Genomic DNA, 14,865 nt, shown 5'->3' with positions numbered 1-14,865 from the left:
TGTTTTTCTCTGATTGTTCCGAGCAAAGATTCGATGCATCAGGACTGTCGAAAACAGCGTCATCTCGTGGTAGATAAAATTTATAACAGCCATAAACACGAATGCGCAGCTCCGTTGTTTCATCCACAAACCACATATAAAAGCATGACAACTTCAAATGTTCAGTTTTTTTGATCATATAATTCGGACATTAAAATTCTGCAATAAATTCAATGTAATAATAGGCTACTACTAATAATAATATGACAATCAGAGGCATGTGAATGGTGTTCTAATTATTTTATTGTTTTTATACACTATTTATTAGGCAGAATATATGACACTAGACCATATAAAAATGTTAGTGAATGGAGTTGAACGTCCATAAACCTTTTGAGTAGTGGTCTTGTGTATTCGAACATTCCGACAAGGAAATGGAAGCATTCACGTGACTGGAAAGAAAGTGAGGCATCGTTTTTGATCACGTACACCACTGGGGGGCTTCATGAGAAATTGCGCTGCGTACTCGATACAGGCTTTGAAGTCACACACTAACATCACTACAATACAACACAGGACCCAGCAGTCTCAGTAAAACTGCCATTTCATAGCGTTCTTCAAGTTGTTATCTATAAGGCCATAATATCATGCATCATTGTATAGGCGGCCGCGGGCCTACATTTATATCATACGTGCAAGCTATTTTGTTAAGATAACACTGAACACTGAAAAAAAGAACAACAGCTTTTGCTGTCAATGTCGAAGAACATTGCTACATGCTTTAAGAGAAATAATCCAAAGTGACAAACCGGCTTTCCTCTCATTCGCACAGATGCCTAACAATAATTATTTTAGTGGGTGTGCCCTAACATACACCTTGAGAAATAATAATTCATGTAAAATACAGCGAAATAGGGATGAACTGTTACAATTAATATAGTTCCCCCTCCTTTTGCTCTTTCATTTTTTAATCCCATCCCATCTGTTTATTATACAGGCTCCGGAGCTGGAGTTGTGTCCTCACACTTGCAACTTGCTTGCAGTAGACTCTGTAGGCTACTCTGAAAAAAGGTCAGTTTTTCTTTTGAGCCAATGAGCAAATATTCTGCCTAGTTCTACTTCAAATACCCTTTACTTCATAGTTGTAGTAGGCTACTTTCGGTTTTGTCAAGAAATTATAAACTTCTTGTAATATGTAGCTACATTATTTATAGACCATTTCGCAAGATGTAAACAACACTGGTCCAGAAGCACTTCCTGTTTCAATTTTTTAACACTACACAAAAGCTGGGATAAAATACAACCAACAGAACATGTAAAACTGAATCAAAAAGTTAAACAAACATCTTTAAGATGTTTTCTTTACATGTGAAATAAAGAAAACAGTTACAAACTGAAACAGGAAGTGTTTCTGGACCAGTGTTGTTTACATCTAACAAAATGGTCTATTCAGCAGTGCATGATTCTTTGAAAGCTGCATTTCATGAACATGTCGGCGACATCTACTGGTCACTTCCATTTATACATCTGCAGAACCTCTGAGCCATAGCCTACTTCACAGCAGTCGTTGGGAGGAGGAGGTTTAGTGGTGGGGTGGGATAGGCATAACTTCCGGTCTGATGCTGTGACGTATAGCTCTGCAGTTCGGCAGTTCATGTCTCCAATCCTTCTTATACTGTCTATGCTCCAATCATGTCTTCAAATGTTAAGGCCAGGAACCTCTTGGTGCATAGAAAAAGAAACAGTCAGTTACTGTATTATTGCACTATTGACTATTAATGTATTTATAGACTTTGCTATGATGCTTTCATTTCACACTCAAAAGTTCAGTAAGGGGAGGTCAGCAAGATTTTTTTAAAGAAATTCAAATACTTAAATACTAACTAAGATATTAATACTTTTATTCACCAAGAATGCATTCAATTGATCAATTTTCTATTCATCAAAAGATCCTAAAAAAGAAATGTTTCCACAACAATATTAATCAATTGTTTTCAACACTAAAAATCAGAAATGTTTCTTGAGCAGCAAATCAGCATATTATAATGATTTCTGAAGGATCATGTGATTGAGACTGAAGTGGCTTTTCCAACACAGGAATAAATTATATTCTAAAACAGAATAAGAGTTATTTAAATTGTGATAATATTTCACTGGTTCACGATCAAATAAATGCTGCATTTTGTATCTTGAACAAGGAAGCATTGTAATTGCATACTTTCACAAGATGTAAACAACACTGGTCCAGAAGCACTCCCTGTTTCAGTTTTTTAACACTACATAAAAGCTGGGATAAAATACAACCAACAGAACATATTAAACTGAATCAAAAAGTTAAACAAACATCTTTAAGATGTTTTCTTTACATGTGAAATAAAGAAAACAGTTACAAACTGAAACAGGAAGTGTTTCTGGACCAGTGTTGTTTACATCTTGTGAAATGGTCTACTCACCTAAATGATTATTAGGAACACCATTCTAATTTTGTGTTTGACCCCCTCTCACCTTCAGAACTGCCTTAATTCTACGTGGCATTGATTATACAAGGTGCTGAAAGCATTCTTTAGAAATGTTGGCCCATAGGAAAGCATCTTGCAGTTGATGGAGATTTGTGGGATGCACATCCAGGGCACAAAGCTCCTGTTCCACCAAATCCCAAAGATGCTCTATTGGGTTGAGATCTGGTGACTGTGGGGGCCATTTTAGTACAGTGAACTCATTGTCATGTTCAAGAAACCAATTTGAAATGATTCGAGCTTAGTGACATAGTGCACTATCCTGCTGGAAGTAGCCATCAGAGGATGGGTACATGGTGGCCATAAGGGATGGACATGGTCAGAAACAATGCTCAGGTGGGCCGTGGCATTTAAATATCCCCCACACATTACACCACCACCACCAGCCTGCACAGTGGTAACAAGGCATGATGGATCCATGTTCTCATTCTGTTTACGCCAAATTCTGACTCAACCATCTGAATGTCTCAACAGAAACCAGATTCATCAGACAAGGCAACATTTTCCAGTCTTCCACTGTCTAGTTTTGGTGAGCTCTTGCAAATTGTAGCCTCTTTTTCCTATTTGTAGTGGAGATGAGTGGTACCCGGTGGGGTCTTCTGCTGTTGTAGCCCATCCGCCTCAAGGTTGAGCGTGTTGTGGCTTCACAAATGCTTTGCTGCATACCTCGGTTGTAACGAGTGGTTATTTCAGTCAAAGTTGCTCTTCTATCAGCTTGAATCAGTCGGCCTATTCTCCTCTGACCTCTAGCATCAACAAGGCATTTTCGCCCGCAGGACTGCCGCATACTGGATGTTTTCCTTTCTTTTTCTTTGTAAACTCGTGAGCTTAGAATTATAAGGTTCTATCTCCGTTTAGGGTAGTTCTGAGATATTGAGCATCAAAGTTTTTACATCCCACCTGGCAAAACTGTAATGTAGTAAAATTTTCTATTATAGCTTTATCTATTAATCTTTTTTTTACAAAAATAACACCACACAGGCATTAATAAACACCTAATGGATCAGATTATGTCAAAAACTCAATTTCGACCAAAAGTGGAGATAGAACCTTATAATTCTAAGCTCACGAACTCTAGAAATGGTTGTGCGTGAAAATCCCAGTAACTGAGCAGATTGTGAAATACTCAGACCGGCCCGTCTGGCACCAACAACCATGCCACACTCAAAATTGCTTACATCACCTTTCTTTCCCATTCTGACATTCAGTTTGGAGTTCAGGAGATTGTCTTGACCAGGACCACACCCCTAATTGCATTGAAGCAACTGTCATGTGATTGGTTGATTAGATAATTGCATTAATGAGAAATTTAACAGGTGTTCCTAACAATCCTTTAGGTGAGTGTATAATTTCGTCCTGTCAACTCACTACTACAATACAACAGCCCCTACATTTCTAATGTAATAAAGGCATATTCACTGTCATGGGTCTCTCATGGTGGCCTGGTTTTCATGTTTCTCCTCTGTTTTGTAATCTGCTGCTTCCCTGAGCAGTAGCTCTCTGGTAAGGTCAGGCCTCCCTGCACGGGTCAAGCAGTGGGCCAGGATGGGGCATTTCGGAGCCGAGGAAGGAAGGCCGCGCCTCCACGCCGTCAGAACGTAAAAGGCCCATTCTGAGAGGCTGTGTGGTGCACGGAGTCGGGCAATCTGGACAGCAGAGCGACGGAGAGACATAAAGAGAAGCGCTGCATCGTCTTCAGTGAGCTCATCACAGAGCCATGATAACAGCTCATCTGAGAGAGGGTCTGGAGGACAAACACTGTTAGCATGTGTGTTTCCACAGGTGGGTGCACAGAACACCTTGACAGCCTCCTCACCTATTCTGCCATTTTTATATGATAGAAATCCAGGGTGCTGAAAAAAGGGTGCTGTAGATTTCACAAACCTGTTTGACTGTTCTGTATTAACTTCACACTCACAGGCTGACAGACTGTTCTTGCACTCTATAACAAACAATCAACAACTTACAAACCATTTCAAAATGTTATTATTTTTTACTCGTTTACCAGTACAAATATATGTATATATATATATATATATATATTAGTGTGTGAAATTCAATGCAGTATGCACTTCAGGTGGCTAGGAGTGCATACTACAACACCAAGTCCACGCGCCTGCGTACAACCTTCACTGTCAAGCAGACTTTGCGTTTTTACCGTTTACACGGGAACCCTGCAGTGGAGCGTTTTTAAGATTTCCACTCTGGAGGGTGGTTTCACTTTTTTGCGGTTTTAAGCCTCAAAAAGCCGTCACTGTGTAAACGAAAGGCACATCCGATAAAATATTTTTAAGTTTTCACCCGCGAGCGTTCTCGTGTAAACGGTACCTATATCTTGCAATTCTGACTTTATCACGCAATTCTGACTTCATATCACACAATTCTGAGTTTATATCTCACAATTCTGACTTTATAACACGCAATTCTGACTTTTTTTCTCAGAATTGTGAGTTTATATCTCGCAATTCTGACTTTATTTCTCAGAATTGCGAGATATAAACTCGCAATTGTAAGAAAAAAATTCAGAATTGTGAGGTAAAAAGTCACAATTATTTATTTTATTTTAATATTCAGTGGTGGAAACAAGCTTCCATATGTTTGTATCTGCACCTGTGGTAACTAGAAAAGAGCTGGCAACCCAAATGCCGCAACACTGCTGACTCCGTGATTGGTAGATCAGTGGAGAGAGGCGCAACAGAACAAAACACAACATGACAACATCAACATCAGTGGGCTTTATGCCCAACTGCACTACTTCCTGAACTTCAGCCAGCTCCTTGTTTCCTGTCTGCCATTATTGGCCAAATTGATTAATTCAGGTGTACCTGACCTCAGTAGTCATGGCAACAATAATCAGACACACCTGAATTAATCAATTTGGCCAATAATGTCAGACAGGAAACAAGGAGCTGGCTGAAGTTCAGGAAGTAGTGCAGCCAGGCATAAAGCCAGTTGAGGGCTGCAACTTCATTTTTTAAATGACAATATCCTGGCCGGGCTACTGTTGTCAATGAAGTACTTGAAAAGAACATGACTAAATGTCTAGTGACATTAGTGTCAGGGAAAATTATGATTAATTGAAATAAATTTATTGCATACAGCTCAGCAAATAGTGAGAATTGGACGCTGAACTAAAGTGTGACCTTTTTTAGTTTGTTTTCTTTTTTAAATGTATACTGTATTACATTCGCACAGATAGATTTTGGTCACTCAGTACCTTTCGTAGCTCTCTGGTAGCTCAAAACAGACCAAGCTGTTCTGTAGTTTCTTCACACTGACTTTATCCAGAACCTTCCAACGATTGTCTATTCTGCCCAGCACTGTCATCTGCTCTTTACACTCTTTGTGTCTTTACTGAAGCACCATCAACTCTGAATCAGAGGGGAAAAACACTTCTTTACTAATTTCAATCTAACTCCATTCTCCAGTCTCCACACTGACAAAAATATAATGTGTAGGATTTATAAAAGAAACTACAATTAAAAAGAAATGTTGAAGTAGAAAGACAGAAAAACAGAAAAGAAAGTTTAGAATGTAACTTTACCTAATCTGCAGGGGTGAGAAAGTGCCTGATATAAGAGTGGGTCTGTCTGTATCTTCTCCAACTCTTCTCTTCTCAGAGATAGGAGGACATGGCAGGATAAGTGTCAAAGGTCGTCTGAGTTTCAGGCTTGATGGATGGCTTATGTAAAGTAAGGGGGTTGATGAGAGAGCAGCGTGGTAGTAATCATTTTTGGATTTAAGAGAGGATAAAACAACGACATCCACTGGCTGTACCTATAAGGAGACAAAGGAGACACTTAGGTGAAAATATTACCAATATTTCCCACTAAACATTGTTCTTCAGACCCTCTCTCTGTATTATTTTTTTTTTGGTTATGAATAATTATGTGCAAAATCTTTGTTTTATAATTATTAAATATTTTTTTAGGTTGATTAGTCCCAGAAAACTTGCTATGCTTTTTATTCAAGCATATTGGCGATGATTTGTTTTGTATGGATATATTCTTCTAAAATGCTATACTTTATGAACGCATGAACGAATCGTTACAAAACTTGGTATGGGTCATCGGTACTCTGATTTGAAGTTTCGGACCAAAATATTTACATGTTTATAACTTTGGATTTGATTGATAATATTTTCACGGGAGTCATCTCCTTACATTCCTCGATCCTAGTCAAACGAAACCAAACATGCTAGGTTTCGGCTTATGGTTAGCGCAATGTTGTAAATTAGCGCTTAAAAACATTTGCCAACATCTTCGAAACCATTAGACCGATCGAGACGAAACCACCATAGGAAATTCGATGGCTATATAATGCCCAAATGTCACAATTTTTATAGTAAGTGGCAAAAAAATCCATTAAAAAAATCGCCCATAAGTAATTTATATTCATTTTTATGCTCTAACACATACAAATAAATGTCTATAACTGTAAAATAAAATGAGATATTTTCACCAAATTTGACACGAATGTATGAGCTCTGAGAACACAGACCACATTTGGTGGCGCTGTAATTGAACAAAACAAGGACATATAATATCATGATATTAAATGCTACACTTCACGAATGCATTGTGGCTCTTCAGCTATCAGGTTAACCATAAGCTACATTAGCATCAACTGAGTGGCACAAGCTGCTAAACCACGTGCCATGAGCCCTGAACCATTCATGTCAGTTTTGAATCCTGTGTGGCAAACGCCCAGACCGCACAACGCGTTCTCATCCCAAAGCGCCATATAGGACGCTTTTGCAAAAGCGTAAATATCCAACGCACATGCAAAAGCGTATATGGCGCTTTGGGATGAGAACGGGCTCGACCGCAATATACATATACATTTAATCATTTAGCAGACGCTTTTATCCAAAGCGACTTACATCTGAGGACTAAATCAAACAAGTCATCGTGAAGAGGCAATGACAACACAAGAAGAGCTCAAAATACAAAGTTCAAACATTGCTCAGAGTAGGCTAGTATAAACCAGACAAGTAAGGATTTACTGTAAGATCAGTAAGATTTTTTTATGTTTTTAAATGAAGTCTCTTCTGCTCACCCAGACTGCTTTATTAAATGGGAAAAAAATGACAAACAGTAATATTGTGAAATATTCTGACAATTTAAAATGACTGTTTTATATTTTAATATATTTTAAAATGTAATTTGAAAGCTGAATTTTCAACATCATTACTATTGCTGATTACATATCAGTTTTCAGTGTCACATGATCCTTCAGAAATCATTCTAATATGCTGATTTTATGCTCAAAAAACATACATTATTATTTTCAATGTTGAAAACAGTCGTGTACCATTTTCCCCCAAAAATTCTATGATGAATAGAAAGTTCAAAAGAACAGCATTTATTTAAAACAGAATCTTTTCTAACATTATAAATGTCTTTTCTGTAACTTTTGATCAATTTAACTCATCCTTGATGAATACAAGTATTTTCTAATTTCTTTCCCCCAAAACTAAAAAAATAAATTCTTAATGACCCCAAACTTTTGAATTGTAGTGATTAATGTTAAAAGCTTTCCATTTCAGATCAATTCTGTTCTTTTGAACTTTCTATTCATCAAAGAATCCTGAAATAAAAATGTAAAAAACTGTTTTCAACATGGATAATAATCATAGATTTTTCTTGAGCATCATATTATAATAATTTCTGTAGGATCATGTGACACTGAAGACTGGAGTAATGATGCTGTAAATTCAGCTTTGATCACAGGAATAAATTACACTTCACTATATATTCACACAGAAACCCGCTGTTTTAAATTGTAATAATATTTCACAATATTACTTTACTTTTATCAAATAATTGCAGCCTTGGTGAGCAGAAGAGACTTCTTTTAAAAACATAAAAAAATCTTACCGATCTAAAACTTTTGACCGGTAATACATATATATTAAGTACTCATGGAAGAGATGAGTTTTCAGTTGTCTTTTGAATGCTTTGAGGGATTCTGCATTCCGGATGATGATGGGCAGATCATTCCACCAGCATGGAACCATAAATGTTCTGGAGAGTGATTTTGTGGCTCTTTGTGATGGTACCACGAGCCGTCACTCATTGATCGATCATAGGCTTCTGGTAGGGATGTTGACTCGTAGAAGCAAGTGAAAGTAAGAGGGAGCTGAGCCAGTGGTTATTCTGTAAGCAAGTGTCAACGCCTTGAACTTGATGCGAGCAGCAAGTGGCAGCCAGTGCAGAGAGATGAACAGAGGAGTGACATGGGCCCTTTTGGGCTCGTTGAAGACCAGACGAGCTGCAGCATTGTGGATCATTTGTAGAGGTTTTATAGAGGTTGCACATGATAAAAGTCCAGCTAGAAGAGCATTGCAGTAATCAAGCCTAGAAATAACCAGGGCCTGGACAAGAAGCTTTGTCGCCTGCTCAGTTAGGAAAGGCCTGATCTGTATGGTCGAGCTGTCTTTCTAATACTTTCTGAGAAGGTCAGCTGATCATCAAAGATTACTCCAAGATTTCTGACCAACCTTGATGGGGTGATTGAGGAAGAATCTAGCTGGACATTGAAGTCGTGCTGTAGAGATGGATTGGCAGGGAGGACGAGAAGCTCAGTCTTGAGCTGCAGGTGATGTTCCTTCATCCATGCCGAGATATCAGCCAGACAGGTTGAGATACGTGTAGCTACTGTGGGTATAATCAGGTTGAAATGAGAGGTAGAGCTAGGTGTCATCATAGCAATGGTAAGAGAAACCATGTGCCTGTATGATGGGTCCCAGTGATGTGGTGTAAATGGAGAAGAGGAGGGGTCCAAGCACTGAACCCTGGGGAACCCCTGTGGTCAGTTGATGTGCTTTGGATACCTCGCCTCTCCATGGACCCTGAAGGACCTACCTGTGAGATAGGACTCAAACCAGTGGAGGGAAGTTCCAGTGATGCCGAGTGATGAGAGAGTGGACAGAAGGATCTGGTTCACAGTGTCGGCAGCAGACAGGTGCAGGCGAATGAGAACTGATGATTTGGAAGCAGCTTTTGCGATCCGCACGGCTTCTGTGACTGAGAGCAATGCAGTCTCGGTTGAATGGCCTTTCTTGAAGTCTGATTGGTTGACATCCAGCTGGTTGTTCAGAGACAGGAAAGATGATACTTGGTTGAAAGCTGGTACTGTGGCCGGAAGTGGTTGAAAGCTGGTCCTGTGGCCGGAAGTGGTGCAAAAGTTGCTACAGTAAACTTCTATAGATCTAGACATGGTGTTTATCTGTAAAGGAACTCAATAAGCTGAGTTGATTTTCACTTAAACTATGGAACATCAGCATCTTGATAAATGCACATCCTCCCAGTGTCGCAATGAAGTAAGTTCCACAGATAGTGGGGTTGAGTCCGGCGTGGGACGACGACTTTAGAAAAAAAAAGGAACTACTAATCTTTCTTTCTCTTGGATTAGAAATAAGTATGTTTTGTTTATTCTTTGTTCATTCTCATCTGAACTTCTGTTCATTTTGGGTTCAATTTCACCTGTACTTTTTTTTTTTTTTTTTGCATTTGGACTTTTTTTTTTGCAAATTGAACCAAAATGTTTTTGTTTCTTCCTTTTTCCTTTGCCCGATTGTACGCCTATAGAATAGAAAAAAGAAGGCTTCTCTTGACAAAGTATGAATTGATTTGTTGTGTGAAATATTATCTCACTAACACAATATGCAGGATGCTGTTGGACCAATCAAAACATTACACCTGCCCCATATTACTAATATAGACTTACCCAACAGTTACCAATGAACGCTTCAATCTTTCACAGCCTTCTCCACTGCTTTTCTCTTTCTCCTCTTGCTCTTTTTCTTCTTCCACCTTACCACTCACGTTTATAGAGTATTTGCAGTCATTCACCATAGTTTTAAATGGTGAGTGTACTCCTATTTCCTCACGTGAGCTCTCTTCACTCGTGTTTCTGTCATCCATACACACATCGCAGCGCTTCACTGGATCTGAAAGCCTTGTTGACTGCACATTTGCAAGCCAGTGATCTTCAGGATGCTGGTCAGGTGGAATACTGATGTCACATGATTCTGGTTTTATGTGGTCTGCAGTATCCAGAGGTCCAGTACTGGTAAGATCACATCTCTCTTCACTGACTTCAGTAAGAAAAGCAATAGTGTCAAGTCTCTTGCTCATTACAATGAACTGGTTTACAATGACGTGGACATCTCCAGGACATTAAGAATGACATCAGTCACATGGTCTTGGTAAAAGTGGGATCTATTGGAAGCATCTAAAAATAGACAATATACTCAGTATTGTCATGATTATTGCACATTTTTTGTCCATTCCTTTACCTTGCATCGAATGGACAAACGAGTGTACAGATTAAACAAAAGGGCAAGATCAGAAAGTAAAATGGTGCAAAGAATAATATCTAGATATTCTAAAAGAGTGGATATTTAGGGCCATGTCCACAGGATTAAGGAGGAGGCGTATCTATTATCCCAAAAGTTCTCCTTTGTGGAAAATTATCCTTTAATTGCAAATGAACTCAAATTAACCGCAGCTCAAAAGTTTGGGGTCTCTTATTCTTTTTGAAAGAAAGTAAAAACAGTAATATTGTGAAATATAACAATGAACTGTTTTCTGATTTAATCATTCTAATATGCTGATTTGCTGATCAAGAAGCTTTTTCTTATCAATGTTGAAAACAGTTGTTCTGCTTAACCTTCAAATGGTCTTCATTTCCTGTTTACACTTCTGGGCTTCGGGGTCTATACGACCCCAACAATTGATTGAGTAATTGTACAAAAAAATATACATTTTTAATCTTACAAATAATATATCATTTTTTTTGTTTACTTCTCATCTATTCATTAATGCTGTGTTTTTGGAGATATAAAGTACTTTTGTATCCATAATACCACACAATTCCTCAACTACACCATTAGCTTTAGCATTAGCATTTTTATTAGCATTAGGATTTTTTTTTGACACATAAAGAAAATATTTTTTTTTTCCTCACATTTATCATTCATTTCAATGTGGGTTCATATTGACCCTGAAGTCCAGAAGTGTAAACCTTTTTTTTTTTTTTTTTTACATACCTTTAGAACAACCGAATCATGCCTGTGTGTATACAGATAATGTATGAAAAGTCACAAAATCTTATTCCACTGAGATGAAGGGAACCTTTTTTTGATTAAGTAAAAGTTGATTGGGGTCGTATAGACCCCATGACCCGATTGAGGGTTAATATTTGTGTGGAAACAGTGATATACTGTATATATTTTAGGATACTTTAGATTTCAGGATACAAAAGAACATAATTTATTTGAAATATAAATATTTAATGTGTTAATGTTTCCTTGGAGAATAACCACAAAAACAAAAATCTAGTGTAGATTTTCAAGTGAGCCAATTGAGCTTGTCATATTCTGAAAGCCCTTGCTATTTTGGTTCAAATAAAACCATAATTATTACTTGAGGGAACAGCCTTGTATTATATTTTTGCAATTTTATTTTAGTTATTTATTTTATAAAAATGTTATTATTATATGCACTATGAATGTTTCAGCAATGTACTCCATCAGTCATGCCAGTAAAGCTTTCCGACAACACACACACACACACACCAAAGTTCCCAAGCTTCTCATGAAGCACTTACCCACATCAACTGTTTTCTCTTGAGAATCTGTGACTGGGAGTGTGTGTGCCAAATTAGAGCACATCCTATGCCTGGTGAGAGTGCTTGCTATACCGCAAAGAACCTCTCTCAGCACACACACTCTGTGGGTGTGAACCTCACAAAACGTCCTGAGGACCTGGAAAAGCCTTGTATGAAGTACAGCTGAATCTCTATGGCCTGTGTCTTCTCTCGCTTTCGCTGGGTGTAAAACTCCTCTCAGTTTCTCAGCGGCTTCGTGCAAGATGTTTAACAGATTGTTCTCTTGTGAGAGTGTTAGCTGACTGGCTGGATCTGCCATATTTTCAAGCTGAAAGCCTCGGAACATTAACAAGAACTATTGGTAGAGAAGAAGCAGATAATACACTGTAGGTTTTCCTCTCCGTCTCTCACTGGTAAACCCAGGATTTACCACTACAAGCCCGTAAAATAGGGTCGTCATGGCAAACAAAGGGCATGGCTGGACACAAAAGCGGCCCTTAGAGATAAGACGACTCTTTCAAAAAAAAAAAAGAAGAAGAGAGTAATGTGTACATCTGTGAATGCCCCCTGTAGTCTTGTGACCCAAGTGAGGCACAGATACTATAAGCAAATACTCTGTATGTGTAGTGAAAATAACTTACATATATGTTTGTAGCACCCTACTAATATTATAATATTCAATCAGACCTCACACAACTTACAAACATACTTTTTTTAATGAAAGCCACTGCAGCAAATTAAATAATGGCACCACATAATACTGCCATTACATTTCATACGAGAACAATATTTTAATTAAGCCTGGATTTAAGATGACTAAATGCAATGACACTTGAGCTTTCACTTAATTAATAAATGAGAACACATGAAGGTTACAGTATAATGAACCTTTCTGGCATCTTGACATTATTTAATCTCAGGGAAATTAAAACATGTTGGGTTTATAGAACCATCATGTGGTTGAATGAAACTATACAACCCCATGGACAATTAAGAACAGTGCACACAAAATGACAAAGTGTCTCTTAAGACAACAAGTTCTGAATAGTTTGTCTTTAGCATACGATCTAGGACAGAAGACTCAAATGGAAAGTGATGTTATAATTCTGTATTATGGACATCATCCTTAGAATCTGTTTTCTGCAGGTCCACATGACATGACATCCCCAAAATCTTACATTTAAGAGCACACTATGGACAGTGTATGAAAAAAACTATAATATAAAAATATAGAATAAATATTTAAATTTTCTTGTTGTAGGGCTATACCTTCGTTGGAACAAATACAGGGAAAATGAAAATGCAGGAATTCAGCGCCATCATGTGGTCAAATGATTGAATTGCGCATCAATAGGTGTTGACATAGGGGTCACGAGTCACGACTATTCAGGCTTGTAAGCACTACTATCTATTTCAATATTTATTATGTGACAACGTTTATAAACATTTACCAAAAAATACAACAGTCCCTCGGTTGTCTCAATTTATTTACATCACAACCAACAACGTTTGCCTTTAGTCTTTTTATTCCTTCAAAAAATATTTACACTTTAAAACCCAAAGTCAACAGTGTCAGTATGATGAAAAAAAGTTTGTGAATAGCGATAATTTGTTTAAAATGCGAGTGATAACAATCACATAATGCTGTTAAAAAAACGACAAACGTTAAATGTAGTTTATGTCCACTTGCCATTATAGACAACAAAATATCCAGACTCCAGTTGAAGAAACACCCAGATACACTAAATGAAAAAACAAAACAAAAACAAAACAAACATCAAGATTTTTTCATGGCAAAAAAGGGCAATCTACTAGATTTCTAAATGTATAATTTAACCAAACAACTGTGGTATTATATGGTCTGTGGTTTGGGTTAAGCTGAATGCAGAAAATGTCGCTGGAGGCGCATCAAGCTGCAATATGACTGAGAGAGAAAGAGACATTTTCAAATGTGATTACCGACACTATTATATTGTCATGTTATTTGAATTGTAGTAGAATGTAAATGATCTGGGCATGTGTCCCGCATGTTTGCTGTGGTGCAGTATTATTCATGCGAGGTTGGGCACGAGGCGCGTCCGCGTGGCCTGGCTCAGGTAGGCGTGGAGACCCGCGCGCATAGACTCGAAATCCGGAACGACCATTTGATGGGAAGAAACAAACTCCAGCATGAAAACAAAAGTGCCCAAACGAAGCAGATAATGACAACTTCTCGTCAGAAAGTTTCAGCGCCAGTTTGACAACAAGGAAGCTGGTCACTTTGTGAGGTATGTTTCGAGTAAAGACTTACTTTTAAGAAATTAAAATTTCCCCAACATTTCGCTTTCAGCGCCAATTTAGTTCATGGCGTTATGGATATCTGTTATTGCATTTAAATGGTCACATATCCGATTGGTTTGGTGAATAGCCTTAAAATAGGTCAGAATCGTTTGTTTTGTAACTTAGTGTGTTTTGCTCATTCGCTCGTGTTGGCTAACTTACTCTCTCAACCTGTTGATGTTGCGCTCATTCACTCCGGTCAGAAAAACTAAAAAAGTGCCTAGTTGAAGAAAGTTCTCACGTAGTTTCCATGCAAAATAAGTTTTTTATACATTACTGATAACATTTGTCTTGTTATCGGAAAGACATCATCTTTCCAAACTTTGGCATGTTGTTAAGCCATGTTTGAGCTGAAGGTATGTGTTTTTACATAAATCATGGACAGCTGCATGCTGAAGATACAGCTTCAGCATGTGTCATGCTGAAGATTTGATCA

The 14,865-nt window shown here is 37.9% G+C and overlaps 2 protein-coding genes across 2 annotated transcripts in view; one reads left to right on the top strand and one right to left on the bottom strand.

Moving 5' to 3' along the window:
• Positions 1–3,916: 3,916 nt before the first annotated feature.
• Positions 3,917–12,455, bottom strand: dthd1 (death domain containing 1). The gene is given in 9 exon segments (XM_089130281.1): positions 3,917–4,316; positions 5,713–5,844; positions 5,846–5,866; positions 6,040–6,272; positions 8,994–9,154; positions 9,362–9,660; positions 10,227–10,671; positions 10,674–10,733; positions 12,111–12,455. Coding segments are annotated over 9 exon segments (2,070 nt in total). The 5' UTR covers positions 12,430–12,455.
• A 1,582-nt stretch (positions 12,456–14,037) lies between these two features.
• arap2 (ArfGAP with RhoGAP domain, ankyrin repeat and PH domain 2) overlaps positions 14,038–14,865 on the top strand; it is a 101,853-nt gene continuing 101,025 nt past the window's right edge. The window contains exon 1 of the mRNA XM_039668814.2: positions 14,038–14,377. The gene's annotated coding sequence lies outside the window, so the exon portion shown is untranslated. The remainder of the gene's footprint in view (positions 14,378–14,865) is intronic.

Source organism: Pimephales promelas, chromosome 1, assembly GCF_988280905.1.
Source record: "Pimephales promelas chromosome 1, fPimPro1.hap1.1, whole genome shotgun sequence".
Taxonomy (NCBI): Eukaryota; Metazoa; Chordata; class Actinopteri; order Cypriniformes; family Leuciscidae; genus Pimephales; species Pimephales promelas.
Note: the sequence above shows the minus strand (reverse complement) of the source record. Positions and strands in the feature narration are given on the sequence as shown.